General features: G+C 38.5%; 1 protein-coding gene across 1 annotated transcript; it reads right to left on the bottom strand.

The window, feature by feature from the left end:
- Positions 1 to 7,584: 7,584 nt before the first annotated feature.
- On the bottom strand, positions 7,585 to 19,274 carry wdr1 (WD repeat domain 1). Its single transcript, XM_037679235.1, has 15 exons — positions 19,142 to 19,274; positions 17,954 to 18,075; positions 17,029 to 17,119; positions 16,787 to 16,934; positions 16,321 to 16,501; positions 15,285 to 15,362; positions 13,661 to 13,741; positions 13,036 to 13,269; positions 12,566 to 12,653; positions 10,888 to 11,044; positions 10,635 to 10,722; positions 10,355 to 10,465; positions 9,911 to 10,084; positions 9,679 to 9,823; positions 7,585 to 8,182 (listed from the first exon to the last, which is right to left on the bottom strand). Exons 1-15 carry the CDS (start codon positions 19,155 to 19,157, stop codon positions 8,076 to 8,078), a joined length of 1,821 nt encoding a protein of 606 aa, XP_037535163.1. The 5' UTR covers positions 19,158 to 19,274; the 3' UTR covers positions 7,585 to 8,075.
- Between the last annotated feature and the right edge of the window lie 668 nt (positions 19,275 to 19,942).

Raw genomic sequence — 19,942 nt, 5'->3', positions numbered from 1 at the left:
CAGTTTGTTCTTTAATCCCCACATAAATGTTCTCCTCGAGCAGCTTTTCACTAATCAGTGGCAGTTTTCTTCTCACGCTGCCTCACAATGATCATGTTTCCCAAATCAGAAGCTGCAAGCCATCCTTATCTGGAACATGTGAGTTTCATTTCTGCAGGGAGCACTGCCTGAAAGCCAACGGTCAGCATCTTCTTGTGTGAATGCTTATTAAACATTCACACTATGTTTTCCTGTTTCTCTTTATTTTTATCGTTGCTGTCGTTCTTCCGTACGCGTTTCAACGCGCGTGTTTTGCAATTTTGTGCTATTTCAACATTTCTTAGATCAAAACGTTCAGCTCATTCAGGATACTCCTGAAATTGCTTTTGGTTTTGGTGCAACTTTTGAACTATTTAGCTTGTTCAGCCTTTTTTTTCTCTTTTGAAAATGAATTGAGCTCATTTCACTTCACATCCTTTGAATCCTTTGATCTTTTACAGCCTTTTACAGCTCATTTCATTTTTTTATGTTACTACTTTTTTAGCTTCTTTTTGCTAATTTTAGCTTTCTTTAGCTACAGTTAGCTAATTTCAATTATTTATTTCTGCTATTTTTGTGCTTCTTTCAGCTTTGTTTTTGTTGTGCGTCTTCAAACTTTCCTACTAATTTCAGCTTTTAATGCTCCTTTCAGCATATTTCTGCTAATTTCAGCTTTTTCTGACTTTTCAGCTACTTTTAGCTGTTTTCTGCTAATTTTAGCTTTTCTCAGCGAATTCCAACTTTTTGTGATCTTCTCAGCTTCTTTCAGACCATGTGCCATGTGTCCAAGTATTTTTACTTTTCTTTTTTTCAGGTGTTTTTCAGTCCTGTTTCGCCAATATCAGCTTTATGCTTAATCAGCTAAAACGTGTTTCAATTCTGACTCCAAGCTAGTGTTTTATTTATTTATTTTTGAGGGTGTTTTGCTACTTTAAGCTTGCTTTTTTGCTGCTTTTCACTAATGTTTTATTATGAATGGCTTTTAGCTAGCACTTGTCCTTATTTTTTCCTAGCATTTTGCTACTTCTGGCTCCAAATTAGCATTTTATGCATTTTTTTTCCCCTAGTGTTTATCTACTTTTGACTCGTTTCTGCTGTTTATTAGAGTTTTGCTACTTCCTGCTTTTAGCTAGGATTTTCCTGATTTATGCTAACATTTTGCTACTTCTGGCTCTAAGTCCAACAATTTTCAGTCAGGTCATCTGGACAGTTTTTTTTTTTGTTGGCTTTTTTTGTTTGTTTGTTTTTTGCTGAAACGTTTCACCTTCCATCCAGAAGGCTTCATCAGTCAAGGAAACACACAATTCAAAACTGATTCTTCCCCCAAACAGCTTACTCCAAAGTGGAACAAACCAGTTATGTTGGTGCTAAGCTGGTGTTTTTGGCACGCCCCCTCCTCTGGAGCCAGCCCTCTTCCTTGCCGACAGTCATGTCAAACTGGTTCAAAACCAAAAAGGAAGGCGAAACGTCCAGATGACTTGACTGAAAATTGTTGGATTGTATACCTGGATTATTGAGCATGAACTTTGTTAGTTCTGACTCTAAGCTAGTCTTTTCATGTAATTTGCTAGCATTTCTGCAAATCGTCCAACTGTTTTTGTCTACATTTAAACTGTTCACATTAAACTAGTGACAGTTCAGTGGTTGAAAAAATCCTGCTTGGTTTCAGCTTCTTCAGCAGCTTTCAGCAAAGTCCTTCAGCAATAAGCATTCACACTGCAGGAAATGCAAATGTTTCTAGTTTTAGTGAGGTCTGACAGGTGCATCTCGGCCTGGATTGAGCAAGTCCAAGTCTTTGTTGTTTAACTCGTCAGGAGCTGCCGTGAAGGAAAAAAGATACGGCTCAGCAAGGAAACTCGAGCTTTGTGAGACGAGCAGCAGAGATGTGTCTCCTCTGCCCTGGAGCCTCGGAAACTCCAGTACTGGTTTCACAGATTGGAATCAGACTTTTTATTGGGAAACCATCCACAAGCACTGAATGTAGCTGAGATTATTTATTATTTTTGAGTAATTTTAACTATGGATAAAGCTGTGGGAAGTTTTTCTTATAAAGCACAACTTAGTATGCCAGCTAGAACTGTTGTCTTTTATACATCTGTGCTTAAATGTGCATCAAGTACAGAGTGCTGATTAAGTGCCTGGTATGAAGGAATGCATATCTCCCACCGCCTTTCAATCCAGAGTTTGAGACTAAGATCATCTCATGGATAAGGAGAGATTTACAGTCAGTTTGGTCAAACTTATGTTCTTTGATAATGTGGGATCTTTTTTTGTGTTGACTACGGTTAATTATCTGTAGCTGCATTCTCAAATTGAGTTGACTCCAAAAGTTAATCAGTTGCAGATGTACATCCAGTAATTACTTTTTGAAACTTTCCGTCCACTGGTTTATGAGATATTTCATGTACAGATGGATGAGTACAGTTGTAAAATTACATTTCAGCAGATGTGTTACATTTATCACTGCAGAGTGACCTTATAGCAAGATTTTATAAAGAAAAAACTAATCATCCTTTTTCTGGACTCTCAAAACTCTTTTTCTGGAGAAATCTCTTTTAAATGTCTGTAAGCACATAATTAATGGAGCACCATGATCACATGAGCACTTGCTGGTTAACTTAATTTACTGAATCTGGACATAAACCAAATGTGAGGCACCCAATAGCCAATGTGCTGGAGACAATCTTCATTATAATTCAATCACTTCGTTAGTAAAGTTAGCCTTTAACTTGTATTAAAACCAAAACATGAAAAAGTTTAAATTAACTAAACAAATGAGGCGTAAATGAGGCGTTATTTTGATTATTACTTTTTCATATTTGTTACACTAAAATGTGCAAAAGCATGTTATAACATAATAGCACACATGTGCCTTTGTCACAAGACGATATCGACTCCAATTATTTCTAAAAGAAACCAAAACAATCATCACTAAATCATTTATTTAGTACGTTTCCTTGATGTGCAGCTTGTAAAATGCTACAGGCAACTCTAATAACTCAATATGGAGCACAAACAATTGTTTTCCACTTATCTTTTAAATTTTGCTTTGCTGTTTGATTCAAGAACCCCAGCTGGACCAGCTCTCGTCCCACACAATGTGTTTAACCTGTGAGGCACCTTTAAAATGATGACACATTTAACACCATCTTCCACCCATTATCTTTACACGCTTCTTACATTTTGGTCACTGGTGCCCATACCCAGCGATCACTGTGCAAGAGGCAGGGGACACCCTGGACAGGTCTCCAGTCCATCACAGGGACACATAGAGACAAATAATCATTCACTCTCTCACTCACACCTAGGGACAATTTAGAGTTACCAATCTGGAAAAAACCCACGCATGAACAGAGAAAACATGCAAACTCCACCCAGAAGGGTACCTGACTGGGATTTGAACCTGAGATCTTCTCACTGAGAGGCAGCAGCTCTACCAACTTCACCAACAGGGCTGGGAAGCTCAGTCCTCACCTCCTTCTACAGGTGTGCAGTGGAGAGCATCCTGTGCTCCAGCATCAACGTGTGGCATGGAGGCTGCACAGCTGCAGAAAGAAAAGCTTTGCAGAGAGTGGTGAAGGCTGCACAGAAGATGTTGGAGTCAGTCTCCCCACCATCACAGACATCTACACCTCTATATGCAGGAAGAGGGCCACCTGCATCATGAAGGACCCCACTCACCCAGCACACACACTTTTTGCCCCACTCCCCTCAGGAAGGAGGTTGAGGAGCAAAGTGAAGTGAAGAACCACTAGACTGAGGAACAGCTTCTACCCTGAGGCTGTTAGGCTCATGAATCTCTAACCAGAAAAATTACTGACCAAAAAAAAAATCACTGTAATGCCACTTGATTATGTGCTGCTGATTTATTCATACTGCGATGTTCATTCATGCTCATCTGCTCACACAGGCTCATGTTCGTGCTGCTGTTCAGTGTATTGTTTTTGTACTACTAGTGCTTAGTGTATTTTTAGTTTGTTTTACTTAGTTCATATCTTCAATCTTATTACATTTTTTCTTTACATTTTATACTTCTGTTGAATGTAAATGGGACCCCGTGTACACAATTTCGTGTCACCACATGTACCACATGTGGTGTATATGACAAAGAAACTGACAACAGCTCTACCAACATTTAACACCTTTGGACCCAAAATGGGCTCTCTGATAAAAGTCCACTAAAATGTAATTTTTTTTCTTCCACTGCTTCAAATCTTTACAAATTCAGACCCAACTATAGAGATAAAAGGTTTATTTTTATAAATTTTCCATATTTATTTACACGTTTATACAAAGCGGATTCCAAAAAAGTTGGGACACTAAACAAATTGTGAATAAAAACTGAATGCAATGATGTGGAGATGGCAAATGTCAATATTTTATTCGTAATATAACATAGATGAAAGATCAAAAGTTTAATCTGAGGCAATGTAACATTTTAAAGGAAAAATATGTTTATTCAAAATTTCACAGTGTCAACAAATCCCAAAAAAGTTGGGACAAGTAGCAATAAGTGGCTGGAAAAAGGAAATTGAGCATATAACGAACAGCTGGAAGACCAATTAACACTAATTAGGTCAATTGACAACATGATTGGGTATAAAAAGAGCTTCTCAGAGTGTCAGTGTCTCTCAGAAGACAAGATGGTAAGAGGATCACCAATTCCACCATTGTTGCACAGAAAGATAGTGCAGCAATACCAGAATGGTGTTACCAAGCGTAAAATAGCAAAGACTTTTAAGTTATCATCATCAACCATGCATAACATCATCAAAAGATTCAGAGAATCTGGAACAATCGCTGTGCGTAAGGGTCAAGGCCGTAAAACTCTACTAGATGCTCGTGATCTCGGGGCCCTTAAACGTCACTGCACCTCAAACAGGAATGCCACTGTCAAGGAAATAACAGAATGGGCTCAGGAATACTTCCAGAAAGCATTGTCAGTGAACACAATCCACCGTGCCATCCGCCTTCGCCAGCTGAAACTCTACAGTGCAAAGAGGAAGCCATTTCTAAGCAAGCTCCACAAGCTCAGACGTTTGCACTGGGCCAGGGGTCATTTAAAATGGAGTGTGGCAAAATGGAAGACTGTTCTGTGGTCAGATGAGTCACGATTTGAAGTTCTTTATGGAACACTGGGACGCCATGTCATCCGGACCAGAGAGGACAAGGATAGCCCAAGTTGTTATCAACGCTCCGTTCAGAAGCCTGCATCACTGATGGTATGGGGTTGCATGAGCACTTGTGGCATGGGCAGCTTGCATGTCTGGAAAGGCACCATTAATGCAGAGAACTATGTTCAGGTTCTAGAACAACATATGCTCCCATCTAGACGTCATCTCTTTCAGGGAAGACCCTGCATTTTTCAACACGATAATGCCAGACCACATTCTGCAGCAATCACAACATCATGGCTACGTAGGAGAAGGATCCGGGTACTGAACTGGCCAGACTGCAGTCCAGATCTTTCACCTGTAGAGAACATTTGGTGCATCATAAAGAGGAAGGTGCGACAAAGAAGGCCCAAGACAATTGAACAGTTAGAGGCCTGGATTAGACATGAATGGGAGAGCGTTCCTATTTCTAAACTTGAGAAACTGGTCTCCTCTGTCCCCAGACGTCTGTTGAGTGTTGTAAGAAGAAGGGGGGATGCCACACAGTGGTAAAAATGGACTTGTCCCAACTTTTTTGGGATTTGTTGACGCCATGAAATTTGGAAACAACAGATTTTTCCCTTAAAATGATACATTCTCTCAGTTTAAACTTTTGATCTGTGATTTGTGTTCTATTCTGAATAAAATATTAGATGTTGGCACCTCCACATCATTGCATTCAGTTTTTATTCACAATTTGTTTAGTGCCCCAACTTTTTTGGAATCCAGTTTGTACCTTATAAAAAAAAACTCTCGACACACACTAACTTCACACTTGAAACACATTAAATATGCAACATTTTCAAAAAGGAGGTGCAAAGTGCAAATTTTTTATGCCTCAACTTGATCTTGTTTTAGTTGCCAGCAGTTTACACTCTTAAAGCTCACGTTGCAGGATTAGCCTTGAATGTTGCACTTGAATCTTGTTTCAAGGTCAAATTCAACAATTAGTCACAACTAATAGTTTGTGCTGAATTTCCTCTAATGGCTTCTGACAAAAAGCAGCAGCATCATCTAGTCACAAAGATTTTAAAATCCATTCTGTTTATGAGGGAGCTTTTATAACGCAATAAGAGTACTTGGGTTTAGTCTGCAGCATTTACTGAACTGCTGCTGCATGAAGTTCTTCAGAGAACATTGTCAAAGTGTGCTGAATAATTATAAAGTCCTCAAAGTACACTGTGCTCGCTGGCTTCTAGATGAAAAGATCAGCGCTGTCAATGTTAAAAGTTTATTTAGTCTTGAATAAACAGGGCCACGACTGCATGGAAGCGAATGCGTCTCAATTTTCAAATTAAAATGGATGAATAGAAATGCTTTTTCATTTTCAAAATAAATCTGCATGTTTTGACTCAAAAATAAATCATCCAAACTGCATGTTCATTTTCTTCTCCAAGACTGCTCAGTTTGTAAATTAAATAATGTTTAACATTTAATTTTCATATGACCCTGTAAAAAAAGTGACACTCATTTTTGAAACGTCAAATTTGAAAATTAAAAATTAGCAGAAATGCTTTTTCATTTAAAAGTCAAAGTTGCATGTTTTGACGCAGTTCCATAAATCAATTTGAATTTGTAATTCCAATTCCTCTGCGGTCTCTCTGCGAGTAGGACCTGGATGCAGCAAACCGTAAGGAGGCAGCAGAGGAAGAGTCATCTATGAGCCATTTCATTCAAGAGTTCAAAAAAAATTAAAAATAAAAATGCAGCTTTGACTTTGAAGTGAAAAAGCATTTCTGCCAATTCATCTTAATTTTCAAGTTTGACATTTCAAAAATGAATTTGTCACTTTTTACAGGGTCATATTTTGAAAATTAAGTGTTAAACATTTTATTTACAATTTTAATTAATTTTACGAACTGAGCAATCTTGAAGAAAATGAAAATGCAGTTTGGATTATTTATTTTTAATTTTATTTATAAGTCAAAACATGCAGCTTTATTTTGAAAATGAAATGCATTTCTATTAATCCATTTTATTTTGAAAATTGAGACACATTCGCTTCCATACACGGCAGCCTGTACTGCTTACTTGTAATTATTAGTCTAAATAAGTTTCCAGATTTCTTTATCGGACAGCTCAAGGGAATAAATAAGATTAGCGTGACATCTGTGGCCCTGACGTTTAGTCCACATTTAACAATCATGTACACAGATGACTGAATTTAGTAGAACTGTGATAAAGGATGGAACTGGGTCATTGAGGATTCATTCAACAAAAGGGTAAGTGCATAAAAAGTTAATTTTTATTAATAATGAACCACTTTTACTCTGGAAGTAAATGAATGGTCAAAAAAAAAAAAAAAGGCAGAAAAAAAAAAAAGACGAGCCAACAAAAGCACAACCATACAAGGAAAAAAAAGACATCATTTTGATTGAAATATTCATGGTTTTTTTTTTCAGTTCCTATTTGCTCCCCAGTCCAACAGGAAGTAGTTAATTTAGGCCAAAGAAAACGGCAACATGCACTCATCCCCATTTAACCTTATACACAAAAAAATAATAATAATGACTCGCAGCTGCAGCTGGGACCAGTTACTGTCCATTTAAGGAATGTAACCAAGAGGTTTCATTTCTTCCATACATTCTGCCTGATTTAAATTTAAAAGCTTTTGGTTCCTCCTGTAAGTTAGGAAACACAGATCCCAACTACCGACAAGGAAAACTATGGAATGATTACATTGCTCACGTTTCATGGTTACAAAGTTCATTTCAACATTTCGTTTCTTAGATGAATTGCATTAAAACAGACAATCTGTTGCAAGTTATTCCAAAGGTTAACCATTTACACTTCAGATGTTTACAGAAAGCACAGAACAGTGTTTAGATGTTTGACAGTACATAAAAAGAAGCTTGAATCCTACAGTAGTCCTTGTCCCTGCAGATGTGAAGGTTTGCCTGTGGATCAGTATGTAATCGTCCACTGCTTGACGCTGGCGTCATGGGAGGTGGTAACTAAAGTGTGCTCGTCTAGCCAGGCCAAGCCGCTGGCGTGGTGCAAACGATGAGCATCTGCAGACAGGAAGAGAAAGAAAATCTCATTTCTTAAATGTCCTCCAACAGAGGAAACAACCCTGCATTTGTTCCTTATTTATTGAAATGTGAGGTGTAATTCTTCTGACTGATTAAATTGTTCAGTTATTTTGTAATCACCTCTTTCTAGGACTATTTTTTGCCTCTTGAAATTTTCATACTACCTTCTTTCACAAGAGAATTACACACTCATACCGTATTTTTCAGCCTACAAGTCACAACTTTTTCCTTAATTTGCATACCCTGTGACTTATACACGAAGCGACGCATTTATGGATTTTTTCCCCATATTTAAATTTTTTTGGCTGAGAAGACCGTTTTCATTCATCTGACTGAAAATATTGGACACTACCATTTTCAGCCACTAGATGGCACTTGAGTATGTTACGTTATGTCATGTAATAGGTAAAAGTGGCTATTAATGACAATTGGCTTGCCATAGGCAGCCACCTTTGTCCAGCTCGCCTGGAGCAACCGTCAAATCAGCTTCGTTTCACTGCGCCACCCCGGCAAGATGCAGCTGATTTCACCATTAAAGTGCATTTATTAAGTAAAAGTTCAACAGAGACCTTTATTATAACGTCAAGCTAACAAATAATTGTTTTAAAGTATTAATCTTGTTAAATTCTTGTTAAAGTCCTCCCATAAAACACTCCTGCAGCCGTCATTTGTCAGCAAATCGATTTTTGGCACAACACTGGCTCACATTTCCGGGTTGTCGGCTGTGACGTGTAAGAAACGTGACAAGTCAGTGGTGACGCATAATAGATGCGACGTAAACAGTGAAGAGACACATTTATGGATTTTTCCCACTTAGACATATTTGGACTGATGTGACTTGTAGGGCGGAAAATACAGTTATGTGTACAATGAAAAAAAAATCAATAATTAATCTTTTTTTAATCACCAATATATTCCAGACATTTTTTCAGTCAGTGCTGTAACATGTGACGCCAGGACATTTGTAGCAGCTGGTCACTGGCTTTATTTTTATTTTGACAAGGAGCCGAGGACCCAGATGGTCAACGGGGAAGTTAAACAGTTCATGCTTGATCAGTCGGAGAACAAAAACTTTACCAAAGTACTCCTGATTTTTATTCCTCTCTCTGAGTCAACATTACAGACTGTATGTCAACTTTGACATGTGAAAACGGAAATTTCTTTATTAAACATCTCACATATTTGTGTAAATGACATGTAGACTCAGAGCGTCTCATTTTGACATTTTTAAAAACTCTTCCCTGCAGTTTATAATGCTGGATTTGGAACGCTGCATTTATTTGTTGGTCCTATTGTAAAAGGGGATGTTCAGAGGGAACGGCATCTTAATCAGTGATGCATAGTCTATGATTCATGAAAAGTTATTGTTGTTTAACAGCATCTTTCATGCAATTAAACCCTCGGACTTTTGATAAGCACTTGGCATCACTGAGAAGTTTAAGGGTCGCACAAAGACTAGGACGTTTCTCACTCACCTGGAAGTTTAATCCTCTTGTCAGGATCGCCGAGTGTCCAGACATACACCATCATGTCCATCCCACCCGTGGCAAAGTGCTCATTATCAGGTGACCAGGCCAATGTCACTGGTTTGGCATGATGTCCATAAAACTCATTCTTTATCTGTGGGGGGGGCGAAGGTGGGAAGCGTTGTTAAACACACTGAATATTGAATCGTATACCTAAACATCCAGGATGTAGAAATTTTACCGTATATCCATCTGCCACATTGTAAACCGTAGCCACTTTCTTATCATCGAGGACAGCCAGATAGGCTCCATCATCAGAGTAGGCCATGTCCGTAATGGGCCCTTTAACCTCAAGAGATTTACCCTCCTCCTTCAGAGTGTTGCTCTGAGTAGAGTACAGGTGGACCTTTCCATCCTGAAAAACAGACAAACATGTCTCAGATGTTACATTATCAGAATTTGAAATCTGTTCAATTCAGTTTATTTTGATGGCGCCACTCCACAACAAAAGTCATTTCAGGGCCATGTACAAAAACACGTTCAAACATTAAACAATGTGGATTGGTAAAAGTTTTCTACAAAGACATCACGTTGTGCCAACTGCCATTAGACAGATCATTTACAAAGCTACAGCTAGCAGACTCCTGTTAGTCAGGATACAGTTTGCTTTGAGAGATCCACTTACTGCTCCTCCAACTGCAGCAGTGGTGCCACTGGGGTGGAGGACTCCAACCTCTGCTTCGTAGCCAAGATTGTCCAAAGTGAAAACTTTCTTCTGGTCTTTCAGTAAAACAAGCTAAGAAAACAAACACTATGTCAATTAAAGCAGCTATTAACAATGTAAAAGTTAGTAAATGCTAGAAGAAATATTAATAACAACAGATAATAATAATAATAATAATAATAATAATACAGAGCTAAAAACAGTGAATCTGGCTTAACCAAGATGAAAAAAAAACAATCACCTGCCCGATGCACACAGCCAGAGAGAGGCCTCTCGCAGCTACAGATACACTTTTAGGCTGGAAATCCATTTTTACCACATCAGAGGCACTGAAAACAGCAGGAAGGATCGTTAAAGACAAAAAGAACACTAAAGCAGTAAGATGTGATGAATTTATGGCTTTCTAAAAGCCATAAAGACAAATGAGGAATAATTTTATCCAAACTGAGATTTCTTTAGTTCTCATCGTTTCAGAAAGATGCAACGGTCCATACCTATACTCTTTCTTGTTGAGGTTTGTAAAGCGTAGTGTGTCATCCATGCTGCATGACACCAGATGTCCGGCTTCATCAGTCACCATCTTGCTCACCTGGTTGCTGTGGCCCTTCCCTTTGAAGCAGTCATTCTGCCCAGTCTCTGCATCCCAATAATGTGAGGTAGACGTTGAGGAAAAATATGCATCCAAAAACAAGAGTCCCCTCTTACAGTGCTGTTGTTGCAAGTATCATTTAGCGCTCTATGAACAGCAAGCAGCCATCAGGGCACTAACGCTCAGTCATTAGGCTGATGTGAACTAGCTTTGGATGTCACCAGCAAACTGGTTGATCCATTATGAGAAGGTGCTGCTTATCTTTTGGATAAGAGACGAAACGTTTCAATAAAGAAGAACATGTCCAGAGGACCTGGCTCGACCTTGTTAGACAAAAAAAAACAAAGATTTTGTATTTTTCTATAGCAGGTACCCTTTAAATTTAAAAAATGCATTTGAAGGAAAGATGTGCATCATAATATAAACTCATGTTTAATAACAGTTTTGTTTAACAGATATTAAATCTCCAGCATGATCATTGAAAATCTAAACTCCTGAAATTCCAGTCGGATCCAAACTTTACTGGGTCATTTACTGGTCATCTTTGAATAAAATTAATTTTTCAGTACCTGACTGAGAATGAAACTCATCAGAAATGTCTCACTTTTTATTTAGACTTTACAGTCTGCATTAAGAGTACAGTGGTTTCCAAACAGAACTGTTTGCAGATTTAAACAAAACCCATTTCCTTGTTTCTCAGACCTAAATGAGAAGTTTTCCAGCACCGATTGAGTTGATGAGCATAGTAAGTAATTGTCTTCCCATCATGCATTTGATGAGTCAGTCAAAGTCTGACATCAATACGATCCAGATTTTTTAAATAAACACCCCCAGCAGACTCCTAATATTAAATGCCATCATTATAACATGAGCTGCAGCATGAGGTCTGAAATGAATCAGCTGCAGATGAAAGATGCAAAAGGACGAGATGTAAAATTAATGGCAGACCAGGTCTGCTGGGAGCTAGAGAGACCCAGGCCCGACACAAAAAGGTAGAGCATGGTCCAGAAAATGGATTCTGAATGAAGGACCAGAGTCCAGACTGTTTAAAGACTAGTTGAGATTTAATGAGTTTTTTTTCAACGGTGGCTCCTTTTAGCAGTTTTTACAAAAAGTCTGGACAGGTTAAAAATTAGAACAGTCACTTAAAAAGGTGTTTTTTTTTTTTTTATCAATTCACTTATTTTACATTAAAATGTTTTTAATCATATTACACTAAAAATTGAGTTTTCTTTGAAATTGGTTTAAAAAAAAAAAAAGTTTTTTGTAAAAATTGCCTTTAAGTCACCCATGATTGATAACAGCAGTAAAAAAAAGCATAAAACTACGAAGTGTGTGAATACTTTTTATAGGCACTGTACATCTAATATTAGAGTGTTTTTAAAATCTGTCCAGTGGTTCAGGAGATATTTTACAAGTAAAACAGACAAACATGTATGGGTACAACAAGTAAACATCTGCACATCGTCTTTTGTCAGCAGGCAGTAATTAAAATATTTCACTACTTTTTCCAGGTTTAAATAAAATAAAAACCTTTTTGTTGCATGGAGCAACTTTTACAGAAACATATTGTGAAAGGATATTAATGTGTCCATCGTGGCTCCCTGAGTAGATGTACGATCGACCTTCACTTTTGTGAATTGTCAAACACTGGATGGATTTTGTATGACCCTGTTAAAAAATAAAGAAAATAAACTGATTTAAAATGCACAGGAAACAGCTTGGTACAAAAATATCCATCCAGGAAGAACATTCCAGATCTGATGGTATTAATTTGACTAAAAGCCATATGTGCTTTTTGTTCTACAGTAGCTTATAACACAAGTTACTGCAATAAATGTGCTTCATAAAGACGGGCTCAGACTGACTGATGCTTCCCGTTAAAGAGAACGTAATGTCAAGATTATAGTTTAAACTCCCTGCACCATACAGACTAATGTGCCTGATTATTCCAGTGCTTTATAACCTCAAATCATCATTCCCCCCCCTAAAAAAAAAAAAAAAAAACCTTCTAGTTATCTAAAACTGGGATCCTTAAACTCTGGAGTCTGACCTTGATGGTGCGTATGGGCCGGTCAGGACTGTTCTTGTCCAGGTAGTTGATGAATCCTGACAAGGAGATGCTGAGGATGTGGTTTTTCTGCCACAAACAGCCCAGCTGCTGGTCGGTAACTTCAGAGCCCAGGTTGAAGGTGGTGACTGCCGTACCTGCACCAACGTCCCACAGCTTCACCGTCTTGTCCCCCGAGGCAGAAATCAGCTGGGAACTGTCAGGGCTCCAGCTGACCTGCAAGCACAAGGTTGGAACAACACGTCCAAGTAAACGAAGCATCTAATGAATGTTTTGTGTTAGAAGAACATTTAGGTGTCTAAAGAGGCTGATGGAATGAGTGAGGGAACACGGACAAGAACAAGTCAAAAAGGTACAAAAATATTAACCAACTTGAGCACAGAGGTTGTGTCTGATTTAAATAGGGAAATACTGAAAGTATGTTTCTTTCCAAAAGCTAGAATACACAACATGACAACTTTGACTAACCAGCTCTGACAAAGAAAAGCCAGACTGGACCAAATTATTGCAAACTGGGTGACGAGTTTATACTTTCGCCATAATGTTCCACCCGAACAGCAACGTGGTACACAGCGACGACAACATTTACTGGTTTAAAGACACTTACAGCATAGATTCCTCCTTTGTGGGCCTTCTCTCCACCCAGTGATCCAACCTGTTCACCGCTTGTTCCATCGTAAACAAATATCTATGGAAATGACCAAACAGGAAAGATGTTTTGTAGAAAATTGTAGCTTTAAATAGATTTAAATATTTTTAGATTAAGCTATCCCTATAAAAAAAAGAATCTTACTCTGATACTTGTAATAAATGTACACAACTCTGGAGTGTACATTCAGTTGTTTCACAGTCTAAAGTCATACAAGTTCAAGAAAGCAGCGCCACCACGCTGAAGCTTTAAATTAAGCACATTACTAAGCCTAAAGTCAGTTTTCAGAGTCATAAAACTTAAACTGGCAAGATTATTATGGCTATATTTGCTAAACAAACATGTCTTCTGATTTATCGATCTACAGTGAATTTATAATTGGTTGATGCCTTTTAAAAATTGGTTTACAATTTGCACAAGTCATTGCCAAAGCAATTAAGAAACAGTGTTGAAGCCAAATGTGTTCATGAATATCAAACCAAACGTGCCAACAACTTTCTGCCTGTAATCTTCTCATTTTATTTGAAGCTCTTTCTCTGTGCAAACATTAAAGCAGAATGATGTAGTTTGTAAAAAAAAAAAAACTTTATTTTATTTTTTTCCCGTATGGACACAAGCAGCATCCATCCATCCATCCATCCATTATCTTTACCCGCTTATTCCATTTTGGGTCACGGGGGTCGCTGGTGCCCATGTCCAGCAATCACTGTGCGAGGGCGGGGTACACCCTGGACGGGTCGCAAGTCCATCACAGGGCCACATAGAGACAAACGAGACAAACAACCATACACTCTCTCACTCACACCTAGGGACAATTTAGAGTTACCAATCAGCCTAACATGCATGTTTTTAGTCTGTGGGAGGAAACCGGAGTACCCGGAGAAAACCCACGCATGCACGGAGAGAACATGCAAACTCCACCCAGAAAGGCCCCGGGACCGGGGTTTGAACCGGGGACCTGCTCGCTGAGAGGCAGCAGCTCTACCAGTTGCGCCACCGGACACAAGCAGCACCAGAACATAAATGTGTTTTTCCTTTCCACTGTTGCCACTGTGCTTGCTCAGGATGGGAGACTGTGACGAAGTGAAGATTTAACGTGTCTGATGGCTTCCTTAGATAGAGAACTTTTACTGTATGCGGATGTTTCTGTTCAGTGCCGAGACAATCCTGTTGTGACATGGCGCTATATAAATAAACAGAGTTGAAAACACGATTTCCAGATTCTTTCACAATCCTAGTGCAAACCATCTTTAATATTTCAGGTTCAACTAATAAAACAACAAACAAAACAAAAAAAAGCACTTCTCTTTTATAACAAACGTCATGTCTCCATGATCACTTCTGTAAAGCTGCACATGTACAGTGTACTTAACTTGAAATGTTACATTTTTCATTTAACTTGTTCAGTTTTTAATTTGTTGTAACTTAAAAGTATAATTCATTAAACTGTTATATTTATGCTTTATACTGAAGAGGACTGACTCCAAACTGTTACAGTAGTGTTCATTGGCCAGTTACTAATGTTTGGTAATAGTCTGAACTGTAACAATGACATGTCCACAGTTAATGTTTCAGCGGTTACCTGACCATCAGCTCCAGCTGTGACGAACCGGCTTCCGTCTGGAGAGAAACGAACGCAGTTCACAAACTGGCTGTGGTCCTGGAGGCGTCAAAGAAAACCAGAGAAAGGGAAGAAATTTCAGCAATCATCTACCATGCAATCCAACTCAACATCAGTTTGCCCGTAATGTTTGTTTACAGTACACAAAACACTTGTAGCAACACCCTCAACTGTAAATATTAGAAGTTTTACTATTCTTACAACTATTAATGGCAAGTCAGAACATTTACAATCTGATTAGGAATTTTCAAATAGAGGTCTTTTACTTTGATCATATGCAACAAGAGATTACTGATATATGTCAAAAGACATATGTAAATGTAGTTTCTGGCTGAATTCTCACAAACATTCAACTTTCAGTGTATTTTCTAGAAGGGGTTGGATGGATAATTGGCTGCAAGAACTCACACACAGACGGGAAATGACTGAAACTGATAAAACATTGTAAAGAGCAGTGAGCAAAACCTCACATGCATCAATGGTATGGGAAGCTCCTGGCATTTAAAGTCATTTCCTACTGCAGAGCAATACTAAAATAAAAAATTCAGATAAAATAAATGTACATTCTGTGCTGAACATGCTTTCCTTTTAAGTTACAAAATCAAATATTTTTCCATTAACTATTAAGATTACAAATGTAGTTATATATACACATGTATTTTTTCCATTTTAATCTTTAAACCCCAATCTAAAATAAAATGAGTCCAAAACACAATCACATTTGTAGAGAAAAGTCTTGTTTTAAGGAATTTGGCTCACACCGTCGCCAACAAATTATGGGCGAAGTAAGGTTATATAATATGGAAGCAAGAAAACACCGTCAAGAACCATCAGGTGTAGCAGATATGAGATGACTTACAGGTATTAAGTTGTCAAAAGTAAAATCACTGTTTGCATTTATGAAGGCTTAGTATGTTGGCAACAATAAAAACATCAAGGCAACCAGGTCCACTCACTATGGATAGCACAATTACTTTAGTGAAGTAGTTTAACGCACCCTTAATGTGAACTTGAACTTGAAGGGGGGTCCCTCAAAGAAGGACGCACTGGTGTCATCACTGGCAAGAGCAAGGCGGTATGGACGTTTCTGTCTGATGTCTACACTGTTGATTAACTTTGAATGTCCAGAAAGGTCTCCCACCGATGAGCCAGAGTCCCATAGGAACACTGATCCAAACCTGGAATGAGACAAACACTGTCAATTGTTCTGGTTTTGGTTCAAGTGACAACAAATTTATTGTCCACGGTTTTTGGCTTTAGGACTAAATTTTAAACAATAATACGACACGAAGATGACCGACATTGAAAGAACTGTATTATAAATAAACCAACATCTAAAGCAAATAAAAACATGACAGCTCACAGCAAGTTGGGTTTCTCATGAAAGGATATTGAAGGTAAATACAGTTCAGCTTATTTTAATTAAAATTTGTAAAACGGTAAAAGAAAAAAAGAAAAATTACTTCTCTCGTCCATCGCCAACAACAGCAATCCTCTTGCTGTCCTCTGTCCATGCTATGTCCTTGACCTTCCCTGAAATAGGGGTGTACTCGTACTTGAGGAGGTGCTCCTTCTGGGTGGTGTCCCAGATACGAATTTTTCCTGACACATCTAAAAACAGATTCAACAACAATTATCTGAATAAAATAGACATTCCTATGCCAAGCATGCATTTGGAGTACATGTGTTTAGATGACTCTTGTACCTCCAGATGCAATGTAGAATCCACTGGGGGCGTACTTGGCGACCGTAACTTGATGAGGATGCTCAGTGTAAATGTCGGCAATAGCAGGATTCTATAATAACAAAACAAAAGGATTTGCATTTGACAAATGGAACCAAAGCAATTCTTTTCTAAATTCATGCAAGGCTAAGAGAAATTACAACCAAACCTAAAAACAAAAAAGAAAATAAAAAAACATGTCTACTTCTGCAGGAATCTATTTAAAAAATGAGGGAAAATCAAGTGTCTGAATCAATAAAGTCCATGCTCAATAATCTAGGTATACACTTGTATACCTGGATTATTGAGCATGGACTTTGTTGGTTTTGAACCAGTTTGACATGACTGTCGACGAGGAAGAGGGCCGGCACCAGAGGAGGGAGCATGCCAAAGAGACCATCTTAGCACCAACATAACTGGTTTGTTCCACTTTGGAGTAAGCTGTTGGGAGGAAAAATCAGTTTTGTGCTGTGTGATTCCTTGACTGATGAAGCCTTCTGGATGGAAGGTGAAACCTTTCAGCACAAAAAAGAAAATGTCCAGATGACCTGACTGAAAATTGTTCAAATGTCTGAATCTTTTTGATGCACTGGTGTCGCATTCAGGTAAACTTAAAAAGGCAAACTTTAAGCTGCACTTTGGCTTTTAGGCATGCAATATGAGGACAATGGAATGTGAAACTTCCACTGAGCTGGTGAGATATCAATGAGCTGCACTGTTAAAATGGGCAAAAACCTTGGCCCACATCCAGTCAAGCTGCACTTCGTAGTTTTTCACGATAGTTTTCAATTTAGCCGAATTATTAAAATGTCATGATGGAAAAACAGACTTATTAAAACCCAGAAGAACAAAATGAAAGTGGGAAAGAAAGCATCAACAATAGTTAGCAAAGTTTAAAAAAAATTACTTCAATATTCCTGATGATGACACACTTTCCATTGGTGTAGAGAAAGTTGTTTCCTTTGGGATCGCCACCAATCACCTTTGCAACTCCCCTCTCCATCTGAGGGAGACTGGCAAAGACATGTTCTGCAACAAAAAACAAAAAAAGGTCACAACAAGACAGGTGCTTGAAGCAAAATGCACCAGAGTGCAGCAGTGGACAGGTGTGGACAGGTGTATGCAGCAGTGGACAGGTGTGGACAGGTGTGGACAGGTGTGGACAGGTGAACTCTCAGACCTCTCTGCCCACACAGACACATCTGTGCAAGAGAGGCAGGCCGTAGATCTAGATCTCTTATTACACATACTTAAAACTAATTGCACTGACTTTGTACTATACAGTAAATTAAATGAGGCAGTGAATGACATGATCAATCCAAAAAAAAAAAAAAAATTATGGCACATTTTCTCAAACAATATGCATCACACGAAATGCGATTTCATTTACATAAATCTAACTAAAACTGTGCAATCTAGACAATATAGTTCCAATAGAAAGATTTATGAAAATAAATAAAGTGCTTGAACCATGCATCCATCCTTGAAATAAATAAAATAAAGTAACATTTAATGTAAATTGCCAGAAGGTTTTAGTCCCAGCATCAACACACAGAAACAACAAAAAACGGAACCTCTCGCTTAACAAGAACGGGACTACTACATTCACCATCTTATCGAGTTTTCCACCTTTCCCACACCGTGTTATGTTAGGCATAAAGATTAAATTCACTTCTGCTCTTTTCACTGTTGCTTTTAAAAGTTCACACCCTGTAAAGGCTTTAAAAGAAGAAGTGCACTGCAGTATTCAGCAGCTCCAGCCGGTCTGTCTGGACATGTCACAACAACGCGACGACAACGCAGCTATTTCCTGAATTCCCTCAGCGAGCTAGCACTCAACACCACAGCCTCCAACTGGCTGACTTCAACCTTAAACTGCATTTTGTTTTCAGACACGGCGTTATGTTTTAGCAGGTAGACTCATTTACAACGCAAAAATTACGTTTTTCATAGGCGAATCAAAGCTGTTAGCAATGGGCGAGGCTAGCTAGCTGCAGACTACCTGGACGGATTTGCTGAGCAGTTTCCCCCAATCACGAGGCTTTATTTGCTTTTTTTTTTACTCGTCCGTTGACATAAATACAACCAAACTTACTCAGTTCAATCGGCATTTTCCCTGCTGGCCTTTTGCTTATTGTAACTCTCCCGTATGAATGAAACTGTGGAGACAGAGCCGCTCTTCTAGCTGCGCGAGCTAGTGCTACCCTCCCTGATCACACAAACACGGAAGCGGCAGCAGCGCTCGCTCTGCTTGTCTTTGCCCATATATGGTAATCTCAGGTCATACGCTGTAGCTGTCAGCCAGTAGCCACGCGCAGAGAGATTTTGATTAAATTTCACCTAAATATGGTCTTTCAGGCTACGTTTCTGTTTTTTAACCAAGTCCCTAAGCGACGATGATCACCGCTCATGATAAAAAGCTTAACGAAGAACCTCATTACAGCTGCTTGTGTCATCTCTTTACCTTCCATTGTTGGTTTTCTTCTTTGTGTTCACTTTTTGTTTATTTTGGAGAACAAAGAAAGTCCAAACCCTGAAAATCTAAAAGTAATTTTAAAATGTTGAGAAACTCTTATTTTCATTCATACTAATTAGTTTTGAACACGCCATCAAAACGGATGCGTTTTTTTTTTTTTTTACGTGGAAAGTATGACCTGAAAGGCCTTACCCAGGGCATATTAAACCACTCAGTCCCTGTGTAATGATAGATTGAATAACTAAATTAATTGTCCAAACATGTAAATACCGACCATACTACAAGTGTAACGAACTAACCCAACTGCAAACTCACATTATCCTTTTTGAATATTATGTCATCCTGTCTGTCAGTAGAAATCATCGTTTTCCTGAAATAGGACTGGGAATCCCCTGACCTATTTGGGATAGGCTTATTTCA

The sequence above is a fragment of the Nematolebias whitei genome, chromosome 7, assembly GCF_014905685.2.
Source record: "Nematolebias whitei isolate Nwh7 chromosome 7, NemWhi1, whole genome shotgun sequence".
Taxonomy (NCBI): domain Eukaryota; kingdom Metazoa; phylum Chordata; class Actinopteri; order Cyprinodontiformes; family Rivulidae; genus Nematolebias; species Nematolebias whitei.
This window is presented reverse-complemented; position numbering and strand designations above follow the sequence as displayed.